Source organism: Saimiri boliviensis, chromosome 14 (assembly GCF_048565385.1).
Source record: "Saimiri boliviensis isolate mSaiBol1 chromosome 14, mSaiBol1.pri, whole genome shotgun sequence".
In the NCBI taxonomy this organism is placed as follows: Eukaryota; Metazoa; Chordata; class Mammalia; order Primates; family Cebidae; genus Saimiri; species Saimiri boliviensis.
The window spans coordinates 93,994,173-94,012,179 of NC_133462.1; the positions used below are offsets into that span (position 1 = coordinate 93,994,173).

General features: G+C 53.4%; 1 protein-coding gene across 2 annotated transcripts; it reads right to left on the reverse strand.

Annotated features, from left to right (window-relative positions):
• Positions 1–119: 119 nt before the first annotated feature.
• Positions 120–16,507, reverse strand: ARF1 (ARF GTPase 1). Of its 2 annotated transcripts, none has more exons than XM_039464262.2 (5): positions 16,403–16,507; positions 1,950–2,134; positions 1,760–1,870; positions 1,538–1,662; positions 120–1,393 (listed from the first exon to the last, which is right to left on the reverse strand). In XM_039464262.2, the coding sequence occupies exons 2-5, from the start codon at positions 2,095–2,097 to the stop codon at positions 1,232–1,234; spliced, it is 546 nt and encodes a 181-aa protein (XP_039320196.1). In that variant the 5' UTR covers positions 2,098–2,134; positions 16,403–16,507; the 3' UTR covers positions 120–1,231. The 2 variants fall into 2 exon arrangements, with proteins under 2 accessions (XP_039320196.1, XP_074241577.1); XM_074385476.1 differs by lacking the exon at positions 16,403–16,507 and adding an exon at positions 2,701–5,078.
• Positions 16,508–18,007: the final 1,500 nt, after the last annotated feature.

Consider the following 18,007-nt stretch of genomic DNA (forward strand, 5'->3'; position numbering starts at 1 on the left):
AGTCTGCCTGGGCAGAAGTACTGGAGAGCCGGTGAAATAGTTAAGAGATTTTATTCTAATAGCTATAATTACAGTGCTTGTTTGTCGAAATGAAAACTGAAAACAAGTATACAAAACAGTTGATTACTAATCGTGTATTGAAAGCAGTAAGAGGTTCCACGACACCAAATAGACCAGTTCTGAGGTTTCCCCAAGATAAATTTAACAGCTCCAGCTTCTTCAGTGTTTATCAAAATACAAAAGAAAAAAGTAGAGGTTGTCTTTTTCGATGGCAAATCGGACCCTTGCAGGCTGAGGGAAAGAAAGCGGCATCACACACGGAGGTGGGGTGCTCCCGAGGGGCTATGGGTCTGGGTGGACCGCCTGCCCGGCTTGCACGCGCTCCTGCTGGTGAGGCCCCAGACATCCTGCCAAAGTGTCTGAGCGAGCACGAGTGCTGGGGACGACGGACTCACTCTGGCCACATGCTGACTGAGGGACAGGTGGGGCCCTGCCTCCCCCAGGCTGCCTGAAGATGGGTGTGGTGGCCTGCGGGAGAGTAGGGTGGCTGTGGGCTCCCAGCCTGGCCCCTGGGAACCATGGGGGCACAGGGACAAGCACATGGCTATGGAATGCAGGGTGACCCAAGGACAAGCAAGTTGCGGGGATCTCTATTGTGACCATGCAGAATTGATCGCGGTCTGCCACGCCGCCGCCTCACGTTCCCAAGAGGAACAGCCGGGCTGGCGACCGGCATCCAGGCCGTAACTGCAAATCTATGCTAGGCAGGGTCTCCCTTCTGTGTGTTCAAGTGTTCTCGACTTGGATTTTTAACTATTTAAAAAAATGCACTGAGTTTGGGTTAAAAACCAACCACCAAAATGGATTTCAACACAGTTCTAAAGCCAAGAGCATGCCCGGCTTTCCCAACACAGCGACTCCTGGAGGCCAGGTGCCCACAGGCCTACATCCCCTCTCAGCACTGAACAGTGAGTTGATTTTTCTTTTTACAATAAAAAAAGCTGAGTAATATTGCATAGGAGTACCAGAAACTGCCTCATTGGAAACAAAAACTATTTACATTAAATAAAAAGCCTGGCCGCAGGCTGCGTCTGCCACATTTACAGCACGGTGCGATGCACACGGTGACCAAACCACGGAGGCAGCTTCTGGCACTCACACCACGAGCCGCACGTTTGCCACATGAGAGTAAAGCAGAGGGTGAGAGGAGTGAGAGGGAAGGGGGTCGCATTCACTTCTGGTTCCGGAGCTGATTGGACAGCCAGTCCAGTCCTTCATAGAGCCCGTCGCCGCTGGTGGCGCAGGTGGCCTGAATGTACCAGTTCCTGTGGCGTAGGGAGTGCAGCCCCAGCTTGTCTGTGATCTCGGCCGCATTCATGGCGTTGGGGAGGTCCTGAGGGAAGGAAGGGTTGGTGGGAAGGGTTGTCCCTGGGACAGAGAAAGGGACCCCTCCAGCCTCCAGCAACCCCTAACACCAGATGCCCTGAGGGAACCCACGCTGACTCCTCACATTCCCCAGGCTGGCCGAGGCACCTACCTGCTTGTTGGCGAACACCAGGAGGACCGCATCCCGGAGCTCATCCTCAGCCAGCATCCTCATGAGCTCCTCACGGGCCTCGTTCACACGCTCTCGGTCATTGCTGTCCACCACGAAGATCAGGCCTGCAGAGCAGCCAGTGTTAAACGGTCAAGGGAACACAGCCCCACTGCTGCATCTATGAAGCAGGAGGACCCACGGGACCAGGCCTCAGCCACTCACCCTGTGTGTTCTGGAAGTAGTGGCGCCACAGCGGCCGGATCTTGTCCTGGCCGCCCACGTCCCACACAGTGAAGCTGATGTTTTTGTACTCCACGGTTTCCACGTTGAAGCCTGCGGGCAGGGCACAAGGTGAGGCTCTGTACCTCGGCCCAGCCCTCCCCAGCCCACTCCCTGCCAGCCACAGCCTCACCTATGGTGGGAATGGTGGTCACGATCTCGCCCAGCTTTAGCTTGTACAGGATTGTGGTCTTCCCTGCAGCATCCAGGCCTACCATGAGGATGCGCATTTCCTTTTTGCCAAAAAGGCCCTTGAAGAGGTTGGCGAAGATGTTCCCCATGCTTGTGGACAGGTGGAAGGACGCTGGCCAGGGACACCTGGAGAGACAAGGTGCTCCATGTCTGGTTCTGTGCTGTCCAGCAGCAGCTGCTCAGAGCCCATTCACCCAGGGACGCACCACTGCCTCACCCCACCTCCTGGAAGCTTGCAGGGAAACAGGGAAAGAGCCCTGCCTCCCAAGCCCCAGAAATCCACCTGAGGATGGGTGCTGAGGGAAAATGGCTGAGTCAGAAATCGAGAAGCTGTTGCCCTGATCTTGGAAGCCATCCCCAAGGCTGCATGGCTAGAAAGGCTCCTCATCCCAACCTATGCAGGAGGGGAAGCTGGCTACCTGAAGACTGGCTTCCAGGTGCATGCAAGGCTGCTCTACACCCCAGCACAGAACCTTCCAGGACTAGAGAGCACCACTCTCTGTGCCTCCCCACACTCAGAAGGATCAGAGCACACAGGGCCAGGCCAGGCACAGGACATCCTCAGGGGAAGAGTCCCACTGAGGACACAGCCTGGATGGGGCATGCATGCCATGTCTGCCCCACATGGCAATGGTAGGGGTTCCCTCAGAACACAAACACCAGGGACAGCAATCACGTTGGTTGGCACCCACCATCAGAGCTCTGCAGACTCCAGCAGGAAGGGCCTCCACTGCCCGGACGCCTCTGTGAGAACACTGAAGCTGCTAGGCCTTGGCCTCACCACGCAGTGGGCACTTTCATGAATCAGGTGTTTTTATTGCAAACAGAGACTTTAGAAAAAAAACTGGTCACTCTCTGAAACACTGGCTGTCTCTTCAGTGCACCGGCAGGGGGCTTATCCCCAGTGAGGAAGGCTTCTGCCTTTCAGAGAACATGCCAGGAGCCTGTGACCACACCCACCCCTCATCAGACCTCCTCCACCCCGGTTCCACATGCAGGAGGCTCTTGGCTGAATCACAGCCATGACTGTCTGCTGGTGACTTACTTTCTCATCCACTCACGCCAGCACCCTACTGCAAGGTAACACCTCTTCTCCATTTCTCAACATCGGTGAGAGCCCACACATGCCTGTGTGGTTCAGTGGGTGTAAACTGGCCACCTATTTCTGATTGACATTGTCATCATCCCAGATGACCCGCAGAACCCCTTCAAGCTGGATTAGCATCCTTTGGACACTTTCTTCTTGGTTTTGAACCATGTCACCTATTCTGAAATTTAAAACGAATTCTGAAATTTATAAGGACCTTCACTGTAGTGTGCTCCCTTTTCAGGGACAGCCAGGTTTTCCAAGCTCAGAGGAAGACCACCACCCATGAAGCACAGAAGAGACTGAAAACATGGCCTCTCAGTCCACTCCTGCAACCACTGACAGTGAAGACACCAAAATCACCCACAAGCGTTGAAGGACAGAGAGAAAAGGGAGAAAGACCTTGAACCTGATGACTGACCAGGCAGAGAAAGTTGGACCACCTGGGACAGAAGGGATGAAGGTGTGTCCAATCTTGGCTACCCTGGGCCACAATGAAATAATTGTCTTGGGCCACACACAAAAAATATACTAACACAACAGTTGATGAACCGAACCAAACCAAATCAAACCAAACCCAACGCCCCAAATCTCCATGTTTTAAAAAAGCTTACAAATTTGTGTTGGGCCAGGTTCCAAGCTGTCCTGGGCCACATGCAGACCAAGGGATGAACGGGCTCGGTCCAGTGGAGCAGCTGGACCAGGGCTTAGGCCTGTGCTGAGCCGTGACAACACATCTGAGCCATGAGATTCCAGAACAATTCCTGAGACTTCTATATGCCCCAGCAGATCCACACACAAGCAACTGGAGGCCCTTCAAAGAGACAGGGCTGTCTGCCTCTGAAAGGCCTCCAACATAAGAGACCCAAATGTAATGGAATCTAGAGGAGCAAGCAAGAGAGGAGACTGAAGAAAGAAGACTATTTTAACAAAGGAAAAGGAGAAAGAGATAGACTTGATAGATACACAAATAGCTGAAAAGGAAAATTCCAAATGAACGTGCTCAGAATGCAGAACAACAAAATAAGTAAAAAAAGAAAATGAGAAGTAACTTAAGATATTAACTAACAGAAATTCTAAAAAGAAAGAACGTAGGAAATTAAGGGGTGAAATCCTTCAGTGTTCCAGAGCAGGGGCCCAAGAATCTCTAGCCTGAAAGGGCCGAAGGGCAAAAGCCAAGGACCTAAATGAGACCCACCAAAGGTGCACCGTAGACTCCAGAATGCCCAGGGGCAAATGACACCCTCGAAGCCCCAGAAAATGGAAGACTCCGAAACAGTGCTTTCGAAACCCTGAGAACATGACCTTTAATTCTATACCCAGCCAAAGTATCCAACAAGTCTCAAGGGAGAATGAAGATAACTCTCAAACTGCAGGGCCTCAGACCTCTCATGTGCTCCCTCCCCAAGAGGCTCCCCCAGGAATCCAGAAACAGGATGTGAGCTCACAGCAATGTGGAGAGAGAACAGCAGCCTAGCCAACCCCCTCAGACTGGAGCAGGAAGTGGACCCCTGCAAGAATAGGACATGCCACCTATGTGTTCTTATTATGGGGTTCGGCAACTCTGGGCAATGGGGAAAAACTAATGACAGGTTCGTAGGAAAAACCCAAGCATGAAACAGAACAAAAAGAGGGCCTTTTATGAGTTACTCCAGGAAAACATATGGTGGGCGATATTCAGGGAGTTCTGATGCTGTGTTATTACTGGGGTGCTGGAAAGCTGAGACAAGGGCGTGTGGTGTCAAAGGTCAAACCACACTGCACAAGTTAACAAGTCTAGAAGGAATAAATCTAGGAAACCATGTCAGCAGGGACTCAGGAATAAGGGTTACCTGCCAGTTGGGCAGAGGCAGCACCAGACTGCCATGGCCACTGAAGCACGGCATTGGGGAGAATTGATACCAACACCCAGGCACTTAGGAGAAGGGGCACCCCGCCACCACCAGCCCCCTCAACCCCGGGACTGTCCATGATCCACACATGCCTGCTGCCAACCATGCACAGAAGACCCTGCAGCCTGCAGGCAGCAGGGCTCATGATGACAGTAGTCCCAGCCCCTCCACATGGTGACTTTTATTTTTTATTAACAGACCAAAGTGTTCGAGCCCCTAGAGGAGGGAAGCAGCACTGCAGTGGAATGGCAGAACCAGGAAAGGCGAGCCGCAAGTCTCAGGTGTCAGACATCAGCACACAGACAACTTGGTCTCTCCCACCCACAAGCACATCTGCAGCCCTGCTAAACACATGGGCAGAGGGTGGCTGGTACATCCTGCCTCGGCATATACCAGCATCCCCACAGGACCCTGGACCTGGCAGCCCCTGCACCATTTACTGCTTCTGTGACAGGTCAAGACCCAACAGAGTCTCTGCAGTGGGGGAAAGGCTCCAGAGCAACCCCCGCCCTCAATTCCAGGGCCCCGTGGTACAGGTCCTAACTTGTGTCATGCCCAGGCCAGGTGCTGCCAACCTTTCCTCCACCAGAGTCCCCGAATACAAGCCAAAACCCGCTTTTCAGGTCCATCAGAATTATCCTGTGGTAGGAACAAACCCTGGCTTTCTCAGAGCCTTCCTGCTTGTACACATGACCCCTTCACACTGTGAGAAGAGGGCCACCCAGCAGGAGGACGCCAGGAGCCGCCAGTGGCTACTTCTCTTTCCTAACCATGCTGTGGGCTCCAACTCTGAGGAAGAAAGGTCTTTTAGGAAGAATGTTTCTTTCTTCAGTGAGGACGAGAGACCAACGGTGAAAGTGGCCTTCAGGCATTACACCAGGAAACAGGACAGTCAACTCTGGCAGCTACAGTCCCTGACACCTCACTGTGCCTGCTGAACAGGGGTGGGGAGAAAATATAGCTCTGTGAGTTCACATCCATTTTGTGTCTACGAATGGATCCAACCAAACTGGTTCAGAGGCACAGGGGAGTGAGCACCTCTGTGGCCTGTACCCGGACCTCCAGCCAGTACTGTCCCCGGTCCCTTGCAGACCCCAGGGATGCTTTGACATTGAGTCAGGGAAAGGAACAAGGTAAAGGCTGATCATTTCCCCCCAACCTGTCAGAGTTGGTGTATATAACACAATCTCTAAGTGACCTGAACTGACAGGAACCAACAGAAAGACAGATACCTCCAACCTCCAACACAGGGCAAACAAGTTCCAGGTGGTCCCACATTCTGTTTTGCTGACTGACGTCTACAAATAGGACTCATAAATGTGCTTGCTTACATGGAAAGCCAGTGACATTCAGAGTTCCCTTTTTGAGAAAGGGCCTCACTGTCACCCAGGTTAGAATTCAGTGGTGTGATCACAGCCCACTGCAGCCTTGAGTTCCTGGGCTCGAGTGATCCTCCCACCTCTGCCTCCCAAGTAGCAGGGACTGCAGGTGCATGCCACCACACCTGGCTGATTTGTAATATTTTCTATAGACACAGGGTCTTGCTAACCTGCCCAGGCTGGTCGCGAACTCTTGGGCCTCAGTGATCCTCCTGCCCTGACCTCCACAGTAGTTGGGAATATGGGTGTGAGCCAATGCACCCCACTCAGAGTTCTTTTTAAAAAAGCTTTTATGGCCAGGCGCCGTGGCTCATGCCTTTAATCACAGCACTTTGGGATGCTGAGGCAGGCAGATCATGAGGTCAGGTGTTCAAGACCAACCTGACCAACATAATGAAACTCCATCTCCACTAAAAATACAAAAATTACCCAGGCGTAGTGGCGTACACCTGTAATCCCAGCTACTCAGGAGGCTGAGGCAGGAGAACTGCTTGAACAGGGGAGGCAGAGACTGCAGTGAGCCGAGATTGGCCCACTGCACTCCAGTCTGGGTGACAAAGTGAGACTCGGCATCTCAAAAAAAAAAAATCTTTTATTAAAGTCAAGTTCACTGACTTTAATTTATACACATCTTTATAGCTACCCATATGAATTACACACATCTTTATAGTTAATAATCTCAATTTTACTATCTAACCTAAGGAAATTAAACAAAGCTGATGACTTCCCAAAGGGACTCATGTACATTACCTAACATTTTAAGGATTTCTGAAGAACAACGGCCTTTCAACAGTAATACATGTAGTGTAGATGATCAATTTCCTGAAAGCCTGGTTCATTTTCCACATGGTGATTTTCATTTTAAGGGAGGGATCCTTAAAATGAAATGCAATATGACCATTTATTCTCACCTGCACAAAAATACTTTTTTTTTTTTTTGAGACGGAGTTCCGCTCTTGTTACCCAGGCTGGAGTGCAATGGCGCGATCTCGGCTCACCGCAACCTCCGCCTCCTGGGTTCAGGCAATTCTCCTGCCTCGGCCTCCTGAGTAGCTGGGATTACAGGCACGCGCCACCATGCCCAGCTAATTTTTTGTATTTTTAGTAGAGACAGGGTTTCACCATGTTGACCAGGATGGTCTCGATCTCTCGACCTCGTGATCCACCAGCCTCGGCCTCCAAAGTGCTGGGATTACAGGCTTGAGCCACCGCGCCCAGCCTAAAAATACTTCTTGTTTACCACACCAGCCAAATAAAGCCTATGGTCATCAGTCTACCTGCCAGCCAAATGCTCCATTTCTATAGGCCTGACATTTTTCTGTGACTGAGCACTACATTACATTTTGTCACTATTTTACTAAAACTCATGTAGAGGGAAAACTAAATGTGCCAATACCAGTGACAGGCAGACACATCTCACAGGCCAGCGCAACTGTGACACAGGTGCAAATCAAAAGGCATGCTCAGAGGAGAAGCCACATGACTGAGACACTCCATAGACCCAATCAGGTTGAAGAGATTTGCAATCATGCAGACTGAGACAAAAGAGTGGCACACACATTCTAGAACTCTCATTCAGGCCTGCATCTGAAGGCGAGTTCCACTGAGAGTCTTCTGTTTTTTACAACAAAAGTTTCAGGACGTTTTTCTAGGAGCTCATTAGGCTTTACAACTCAACGCAGAGATCCCACAAGCCATTAGGAGACAAGGGCTGCCAGGCATGAGGGTTCCCTCTAACACATCTGCTGCTGGCCTTGAGTTAAGGGAGGGGCATTATCTATCAGGTCTGACTTTCAGGTGGGCTAATCAGGGAAATAATAAATTTAAGTCACTGTCAGCTTAAAATTCAAGGTGATATCTTAAATCAGTGTGTGTACTGACACTAGAAATAAATTCCATTTTTGTGATTCCACCTCACGGACTGAGTTCTGGGACTATAGCTAATGTGAACACCAAACAACTGTTGCCCACTGACTACCTGCACATTTGTGTATTTCTTATTGGTATTTGTGAAATGTTACTTAACTGTCTTCAAGGCAGCCCACCAAAGCTAAGTCCTTCTGAAATCTGCAGATGCACAGTTCTGAGCACACACCAGGTGGGCTCCCAGGGCTGCTGAAAGCAGTGTCTCATGACCTCTGACCACAACTACAATGAGACACTTGTGCTGGCTGTGCACATGGCATCATGGCAAACGCTGTCCAGTCCTTTATGCTGCCCCAGCCCTGCTCTCTCAGTGATGGGACTCTAGTCTGTCACTGAGCACAAGGCCCTCTAGAATGAAATCTACATTTCCTGGCCTCCCTGCAGCTGTGCACACCATGAGTGAGCTCTGTCTGGAGATGCCTACACAAGGACATGGAAGGAGCACAAGAGCCTGGGGCCTAGCTTCTACTCTGGTAGGCAGGGTGCAGGTGACCTCCACCTGGCCCCCAGTGCAGTGGCTGACGGACTGGCCACTGGGAAAACCAAGACCAGAAACACAAATCCATATTAGCCCTGAAACTCACAACATTGAAACTCACAACACAAGCTAAGAATGCAGAACCTGCAGGGATTCACCACTGCAACGCATAGCCAAGAACACAGCACCCCTGCCTCCACCTCTCCCTGCAGGTGACAGCCGCAGGAAGAGTACTTCAACTAGCCCCATCCCTAGGGCCAAAGTACCAGCAGCCTGAGGTCAGTCTGGTGTCCACAGAGGAGATCCTGTCTCCAAAGGACTTTCGACCATAACCCCAACTCCCAGGTGAGGTGCCAACGCCCTGGACCATGGCCCGGCCCACTTCTGCCAGGCGTCTATGCCATGCCCAAGAGCTCTCCCAACCTCAGGGGAGGCAATCCCAGGGACCTGGGCCCTTGTGCTTCACTCTCCCCCGTGCATGCTGAACAGTGAGTGTCTGTGTGATGGCACAGCGCCAAGCCAAGAGGGCAAGACTAAGTGTCCTTACCCCAACCAACCATCTGCTAGCAGTGCATTCATGGGGGCTGCTGGTTCCAGCAATGACTAGAGGCTGAGTCCACAGTGCCCATCTCAGCATGGTCAGCGCACACATCGTGGAGCTATCTGATATGACAATGCTACCCTGGGTTTCAGGAGAGTGGCGAGAACCCAGGGAGAGGGGTAATGGGGCCTCTGACTTCTTCTGGGAAGTAAATCTCATTTATTCAGCTTTGCCAATTCACTCCTTGAACTAAATACTCACTACAGACATGCTGGGCACTGAGCTACTGCCAGGCACTGTTTCAGGTGAACATGGCCCCACAGGACCCAGGGCCCTGAAGGCCCCTTTCCATACCACTTGAAGAAAAAGGGGAAGTGGAACAGCACACTGCTGGTGTTGGTGTCATAAACTGGGAGAGCAAGTTGCTCCTTCCTCCAACCACTCAGAGCAGGTGGGGCCCTTGCAGCTTCTCAGCACCAGGTTAAGGAAAATTAATGCAGCAGCTGCACCAGTAATTGAGCCAATGCCTAAAACTTGATTTCTGCCTTCAGGAAACTTTCATTTTTAAAATGAGTGCTGAGGAGAAACACGGGAAACATCACACAAAGACTTGCTCTTCCAGAGGAAACAAAAGCAAAGTGCAACAATGGAAGCGGGAGCCATCACAAGGTTCCCCCTGGTTTGGGACGAGCAGCACCTTGCCACCTCAGCCCACCCCGGTCAGTAAGACATGTACAGAGATGGGGACACACCTCATAGGCCCTGGGAAGCCATTGCCCTTGTGGAGAACTCCTCGCTTCTGGTTGCACTCCTGACCTAGGTGAGAGAAAAGCACACCCCGGGGACACACCGGAGACCTCCCCTCAGGTGACCCAGGTCTCACACACATGCTGGCATCTGCCCTGCTCTTCAGGTGATGGCGGCCCCCACACAGTGACCCCACATTTCTCTTCAAGGCTCAGACCCTCCTCCCAATTCCTGCCCCTTGACAGCCAGCTTTGCTGCCGAAATCCCCCTCCCAAACCCAACAGGCCTTCTCCATTATGATGCGAGTGGCTTCCTTCTTGTTCCACATGCAAGAACCCTGTCTCCAGCCTCCTCCTGCGCCTTCTCAGCACACCAGTCAGCCACGTGACCTGATGCTCTGCTCAGAGCTGCCCCACGGCTGCCGCAGGTCAGGTCCTTGCAATAAGCTGCCTTGGTCCACAACAGTGCCCACACTGTGCTCCAAATGCTGCCTCTGGCAAGCCAAAAGGAAATAAAGAGACAGCATCCCAGCACTCATACAAGATGGCAGAGAACCACCGCTCTGCCCCAACTATGCTGCAACGGAGAGTGAAGGCAAGTGACTTCACACCCAAGCGAAAGGACCAAGGGCGGCCAGAAAACCATCCTCACCAGGCTGCTCAGGCACTGACACCTCCAACCTAAAGGGCAAGCTGTGTCCATGAAGCAGCTACTGTAGCTTTTCCTTCTGGAAACCGAACTCACTATGGTTCTGAAGACAATATACAGTCATTTTTTATTTATATGGTGATTTTTTATATGGAAACTTCAGAACACCTTTTTTTTTTTTTTTTTTTTTTTTTTTTGACACGGAGTTTCGCCCTTGTTACCCAGGCTGGAGTGCAATGGCGCGATCTCGGCTCACTGCAACCTCCGCCTCCTGGGCTCAGGCAATTCTCCTGCCTCAGCCTCCTGAGTAGCTGGGATTACAGGCACGTGCCACCATGCCCAGCTAATTTTTTGCGCTTTTAGTAGAGACGGGGTTTCACCATGTTGACCAGGATGGTCTCGATCTCTCGACCTCGTGATCCACCCGCCTCGGCCTCCCAAAGTGCTGGGATTACAGGCTTGAGCCACCACGCCCGGCCCAGAACACCTTTTAAAACTATGCATAAAGTATTTTTTTCTTCATATTTGTAACAGGTCAGCTCTAGGACATTAGATGATCCCCCTACATGAAAGTCAGACAGGAAGTGTTCTTGCTGCTGCCACCCAAAATTGCCCCCCCACCCATTCCCAAAACCCTTTTCTGGGGACTGTAGACCCCCTGCCAAGGGCCACTGAACATCCCAACAGGCTTCCCACCCAGTATACACCCTGCTCCTGGCAGGTCTCCAAACCCTGTCAGCTAGCGAATCCACTTCAGGGATTCAGCCTTCATCTCTGCACACATGGCACCTGTGAAATGACAGTCTGCCCCTTCCGGATGTCCTGGTATCTCCCTGTCTTCCCTCTGCCAGTGTGGGTGGCTCTGTGTGGCACTCACTATCACAGCCCCTGCCCCCATGGAGCCTCATGCTCATCAAGTAGGGCTGCCTCTGCCCAGAACAGGCCTTCCTCTCCAGCCTCCCACCCTCTTCCACTGGGCACTGCACAAGTGACTCACCACCAAGGAGAGGAGAAAACAATGGCAAAAGAATGTTTATCGGACCCGTAGGGCTCATGAAGACCAACCATACACATCTGCAGATGTGCTTACCCTAAAAATTAGTTTGCCAGGAAAAATCGTGTCAACAAGGAATTTCATGTTGTTTAAAAACTTTTGTTGCATGTGGTTCAGTCTGAACATTCTTCTGACTGTAGAAATGTGGAAAATGGGGTTGTAGATGCTGTTTACTACTGAAAGCAAAAGTGTGGCAGCTCAGTGATGTCAGACACCATAGGAGGGAGGGACGGGTGTTCAAAATCTGTTTTCTAAACCTGTCCCCAGGCACCCTCAACTGGTGAGCAGGTATAACTTTTTTTTTTTTTTTTTTTTTTTTTAAAGAGCTGGGGGGTCTCACTCTGCCTGCCTTTTATGCTTTCCCTGTCTCTGGAGTGCAGTGGTATGATCACAGCTCACTGCAACCTTGATCCCCTAGACTCAAGCGATCCACTCTCCTGCCTCAGCCTCCCAAGCAGATTAGACTACGCAAGTGTCAGGTACAGTGCCTGGCTCGCATAAATATTTTAAGAAAAATGTCACCACCAAAACTGCCAGAAGATGTACTAATAGTATTTTTAAAAACCACCTATTAAAAATCTTCAGTATATTATTTGAGAACTAGAACCATTAAGTTTCCCGTGTAGAGTATATGGTACTGCAAAAATAACTTCCTGTAGGACACAAATGGAAAGATGTCTCATATCTAGCCATGCTACCACTGGAAGCCCTTTGGAAATAAATCTTTCTAGCCTGCTGGCATCCCTTTAGGGAATAAAAACTATTTTGATACATTCTGCCTAGAAGGTTTTCAAAATATACTATTCTGAGAACAGAGGAAAACCCGAACTCAGATTCTCACACACTCTTACAACACAGATCACTTCTCACACCACATGAGCAGGGGTTTCTCCCCACATGCCAAGCAAGCAGCCAGTTCTGCAGGACACACTGGCTGGGTGTCCTTTAATTCAGTTCAATTCTGACTGTCTACGTGGAGGTAATTGCAAGCCCCAGATTATTTTACCTGTGCTTCTGGATGACTATAAATCAGGGTTCCCATGACTCCTTCCTCTTGGGTAATTAATTTGCTAGAGTGGCTCATAGAACTCAGAAAAACACTTAAGTTTACTGGTTTTTCAGAACGGATATGACAAGAGAATACAGATGAAGACATGCATAGGGCAAGGTATGGGGGAAGGGACATGGAGCTACCATGCCCTCCAGGGTGTGCCACCCTCCAGTAACCTCCATGAATTCAGCTATCTGGAAGCTCTCTGAAAGCCCAGGCAGGCCTTTTGGGTATTCCCCACTAACAAGGAATTTCATGCTGTTTCAAAGTGTGGTTGACTTAATTGTGGTTCACTCTTAACATTCTTTTGTACAGATGTGGAAACACAGGGTTGTAGATGCTGTTAACCACTGAAGGCAAAAGTGTGGCTTCATGATATAGGTGTGACTGATTCAATTATGGGCTATTGGTGACCAGCTCAATCATCAGTCCCTCTCCACTCCTGTGGAAGTTGGAGGATGGGCTGAAACTTGGAACTCCCTAATCCTGCCTTGGCCCAGTGACTAGCCCCACCCAAAAGTTTCGTCGGGGCTGCCCGTCACCAGTCAACTCATTGTACAAAAAGACATCATCACTTTGGAGATTCCAAGTATTTTAGTAGTTGTATGCCAGGAAATGGGAGGCAGGCCAGATACGTATTTTGCAATCCATAACTGCAGACTTCTAACTTCCTGAAATGTTCATGGATTGAATCAAGTCTCCTGTTCACTTCATGCTGGACACTAGCAGTGAGCCCTGGGCCTCAGCAGTGTGGGAGAACATCTGCCTTCTGAAGAGAATCATTCTCAATTGCTGTGCCTGTGAAAACCTGCCTGCCTTTTATGCTTTCCCTGTCTCTTCTCTTCTGGTCGTTTAGGCTTCTCCTTTTATCAGGACCTGTAAGAAGCACCCATCTTCCCAGTCTGTTGGCTGACAACCGGCTGCAAGCCCTTGTTACCACTGTGTAAGAACCGGGAAACCAAGATTAGTCAAGGACATTATGGCTGCTCAGCCAGCCTCACTGTCTCTGCATCCCTGTAGGAGACTGAGACAGGACCCTGGGGGAGGACCTAAGAGCCTCCTGGCAACAGAGAGCATCCAGGACATGTCTGTCAAGTTGCTAGCCAGGTCATCTGACCCACCTGAGAATGTGAAAGTACCTTTTAAGACAGTGAGGTGGCTGCACAGCTGTGAAGCAATGAGTGCATCTAAGGCTTAGAGAGTTTACAACCACCACAAGAGGATGGGAACCTGAGGATGAAGCCAAGGCCTGGAATCCCAACTTGAAGGGGCCAAACCTTTGGCAAAAGAGCACTTCAGACGCTACGGGCAGGGCACCCCTCCCAACCATCCACGCCAGTGAGCACGCCCAACACAGAAAACAAGGTCCTCATAATTTAAACCTTTTCGTGTTTCTCTCCCAATTACCTCTGACAGTGCACTCTATTTCCTTTCACCCTCTTGGGTTTATGAAGGTGAAAGGTCAAGGGCGAGAGAAGCCTATGAGAAACAGCATGGACCCGCCAGCCAGGCTGGCTTGAGGCTCTTGCTCAGGGGAATGGTCACAGCTCATGAATAAGTGTGTAGAAAAGCTTGGTGCACCTGGCCCGTGAGTAAGAGCAAGTTTAAATCCACACACCAAGGAGACATTTAATTTGAAGATCTAAAAAGAAATGCTTCAACTCTCTGAAACCAGTCACATACTACTCCGCGTGTACACTTGCACAACAGGTTTTTTCCTCTTGGTTTAGGTCTACTTCTATGATCACCGCAGCAGCTGACAGTCCACATTAAATTTTACTGAAGTGGAGAATGAAAGGCCAAATGTACCTTCCTATAGTTTCAAGTCTGTCTGGTCCGTAGGGGCAGATTAGCAGGTGAAGGAAGATGTCTGAATGTCCTCTCCATATTGTGCAAGAGGTACAGCGCATAGCTAGACCACATGATGTACAAAACCAGAACTGTGAGGAGCACAGAACCAGTTTTTGCTTTTCACTCACAGTCACTGTGTGACTCAGCTGTTGTCCAAACCAACTGTTTCAAATCTTTTTCAAGTGGCAAATCTGAACATCTGCCTCACAAGCAACCGCATATCCCTACTGCTGCAGTGATTTGGATTTCTTTTCAACAAGGTACACCCGAAGACTAGTGACAGATATTCTCCGGTCTACCAACATGTGGAAATGTGGACAACAAACTTCTAACAATGTGGCCACTCAGATGTGTGACTAACATTTACGATACTCAATTCTTCTCAACTTTGGACCCAGATAGTAATACTGGATTTCTGGACCTCATGGTTCTGGCTACCGTGGCAGTGCCGCTGAAAATTCAAACTAAATCAGAACACCATCCATGCAGTCACAAGTGTTAGAAAATGGCTAACGCAACAGCAGAGGGCCACAGGGGCCGCACACAAACGGCACCGCGGCATCTCACAATCCTCCCCAACACACTGCGGAAAACGCCAGAACCACCAGCCTTGCAACAGCCGGCAAAGAAAACTGCTGACCACTAGCTCTGAAGCAAGAGCTACAACTGCCCACTCCCACAGGGGCCGTGGCACCAACTCCACAGCTATCCCTGGGCGGCGACTTCGGGGACCATCCAGAGCCTCCGACCGCCGTTCTTTTCCTGCCCGCGACTCCGAGCGCATTTCTGCTCATCTCCTGCAAAGCAGCCGCCGGCTGCCCGGACGGAGAGCGCGAGGGCCCGGAGCTGCCGTCGGAAGGCTGATCTAGCCGTGCAGCCCGCCTCACCGCGGAAGCGCGCGGGGCCGGCCTCTGCGGCCCGGAGTCTGCGAGCAGGTCGTTCCGCAGGCAGGTTAAAGGGTCGCCGGCTCCGAAGAACCCTTCTTATCCACTGCGGACAAGGAGCCACCGCGGGGTGAAGGCGAAGGCCGACCCGCCCTCTGGAAGCCACCGGGCCGTGCGCGCGGACCCCCCGGAAGGCCCCCCGGAGCCGGGCGCGGGGTCCGCATCCACCTGCCCGCCGCCCCCCAGCCGGTGCCGTCCCCAGAGCAGACACGAACGGGACGGGGCAGGCAGGCGGGGGTGCAAGCCCCCACCACCTACGTGACCTTGACGGCGTCTGGGGCCGTCCGAGCCTCAGTTTCCCGGTCCCCGAGGCCGGGTCCGCCCGACGCCGCCCGCTCGCCCGCGCTCGGGCGGGGGAGGCCCCACGGCCCCCGCCGACCCCCGCGGCTGCGAACCCCAACCCTCCACGCGCCGGCGGCTTCGGGAGACGAGAAGGGCAGAGGCGAGGGAAGCAGGAAGCCCAGGCTTCCTGGAGAAGAGCCGGGCGTCCCGGCGGACTTCCGGGCGGCGGGCGGGGGCAGGGACGGGCAGGAGAGGACCCGGGGCCGCGGGCGACACCGGGAATCTGAGGGGGGCGCGAAGGGCCCACCGACCCGCCTGCCCGCCCGGCGCCGACCGCGGCCGGGCCCCAGCCTCAGCCCGGCCCGTCCTCGTCCGCCCCCGGCCCGGCCCTATCGCGCCGCCGCGGGGGTCGAGGTGCTCTTCGCGAACCTCAAGTCGCCCCGAGGCCAGTCCCCGGCCCCCGCCGGCTCCGACCCGCCCGCGGCCCAAACCGTCCCCAGTCCCTCGCCCTCACCTCAGCGGCTGCTGCTCCGAGCCAGGCGTTGGTTTCGCTCCCACAAGATGGCGGCTCTGACGGCGGCCACGTCAGCGCCTGCGGACGCAGAGCACGCCGGGTAAGGGGCGGAGACATAGGAAACTCCGCCCACCGCGCGCCCGCAGCGCAGGCGCGCTGACTCCAGGAGGGCTGCAGGGGGCGGGGCCGCGGTCCTCGCGCGCGCGCGCGCGCCCAGGAGAGGGCGAGCGCACCCGTCTGCGCCTGCGCCTGTGTGTTTTCCGAGAAGACAGCACGTGGCTGCCTCCCGCCCGTTTCACAGATTCGGTGACTGAGGCCCGGGTTGCTCCTGCAGGAACTGGAGCGGCGGGGCCGGGTGGACAGCCTCCTCCTTCCCGGCGCGGCAGTCGCCGCGAGCCCTCAGGGGCCGCGTGAGGACGGGGTGCGAGGTGCCCCTCGCCGGGGTTGGGGTTCCTAGCCCCGGCCCTGTGGAAACCGGTGGCACTCGCGGGTCCGCGACTGAAGGTCCGAAGGCGGGAGGCCTGCTGTGCCCCCCCACTGGCCTCGGCGCCCTGACGGCCGCAGTGACTCGAGCGGGGTCACGCCTGGGCCCGGAGCAGACCCCGGGGAGCCGGCCGCGGGTGAAGCACAGGAGGAGGTGGCCTGGAGACCCTGGGGGGCGGACGGGGACCGTGGGGATGCGGCCCAGAGGGGATGTCGCGGCGGCCCCTGATGAGCTGGCAGTCCGAGGCAGAGGAGCCCTCGCGCTCGGGAGTCCCTCCTGGGTGGGTCCGAAGGGAGCGCAGGAGCGGCGCAGCCTCTGTCCCGCGCTGGAGGCCCGGCTCTGCCCGCCGGCCCCAGGTTCCTTCCCTCTTCCCGTGTGCGGCTGTGTGGGTGTCCGCGCAGTGCAGTGCCCTGGGTATTGCGGAGGTCGGGAAGCATCCCGATTTGTCCAGGCCGAGGCCTCCTGCGCCCCTTTGCTGTCCCTGTCACCTACCTTCCTGTCCCCTTGGGCAGGGCGTCCTCGCTGCCTCTGGAGGCTGCGATGGCCGGAGCTCTTCACTGGGGCTGCACCTGCGGAGGCCGCAAAGGTCCCCAGAAGCAGTGACCCTCCTGCCTCCAAAGTTCAGTCCTTTTCTCTGCCTGGGGCTCCCATCTGAAGTCTCACCTCTGTGAAGCTGCAGCAGAGCTGCCTGTTTAGAGGAAGGACATCTCCCTCCCGCGCTAGAGGCTCGTCAGATGCTCGTGGAAAGCCCCAGGGAGGGATGTGGATGCCTCTGGGGCCTTCTGGTTGTGCTGCCTCTCCCTGCTCAGCCAGAGCTGGGCCATGTGCCGACATTTCATGGGGGTTATATGTGGTTATGGCCGCTTTAGGGCTGAGGGGACCCCAGCCTGGGCTTTGGTTCTCTGCTGGCAGAGGGTGGCCAGGGATGGCTCCAGTGCTACTGAGGGGATTGTGTGAGAGAACCAGAGCCTGCCTCCTCACTTTTTTGGGTGGGGGGATGGCGTCTTGCTTGTTGCCCAGGCTGGAGTGCAGTGACATGATCTTGGCTCACTGCAACCTCTACCTCCCGGGTTCAAGCAACTCTCCTGCCTCAGCCTCTGGAATAGCTGAGATTACAGGCG

Coding starts and splice junctions, on each gene's coding strand:
- ARF1 (XM_039464262.2), bottom strand. CDS start 2,097: ATGGGGAACATCTTCGCCAACCTCTTCAAGGGCCTTTTTGGCAAAAAG. Junction 1,871..1,949: donor GACCACCATTCCCACCATAG/GTGAGGCTGTGG, acceptor CCCTGCCCGCAG/GCTTCAACGTGGAAACCGTG. Junction 1,394..1,537: donor TGGTGTTCGCCAACAAGCAG/GTAGGTGCCTCG, acceptor TCCTTCCCTCAG/GACCTCCCCAACGCCATGAA.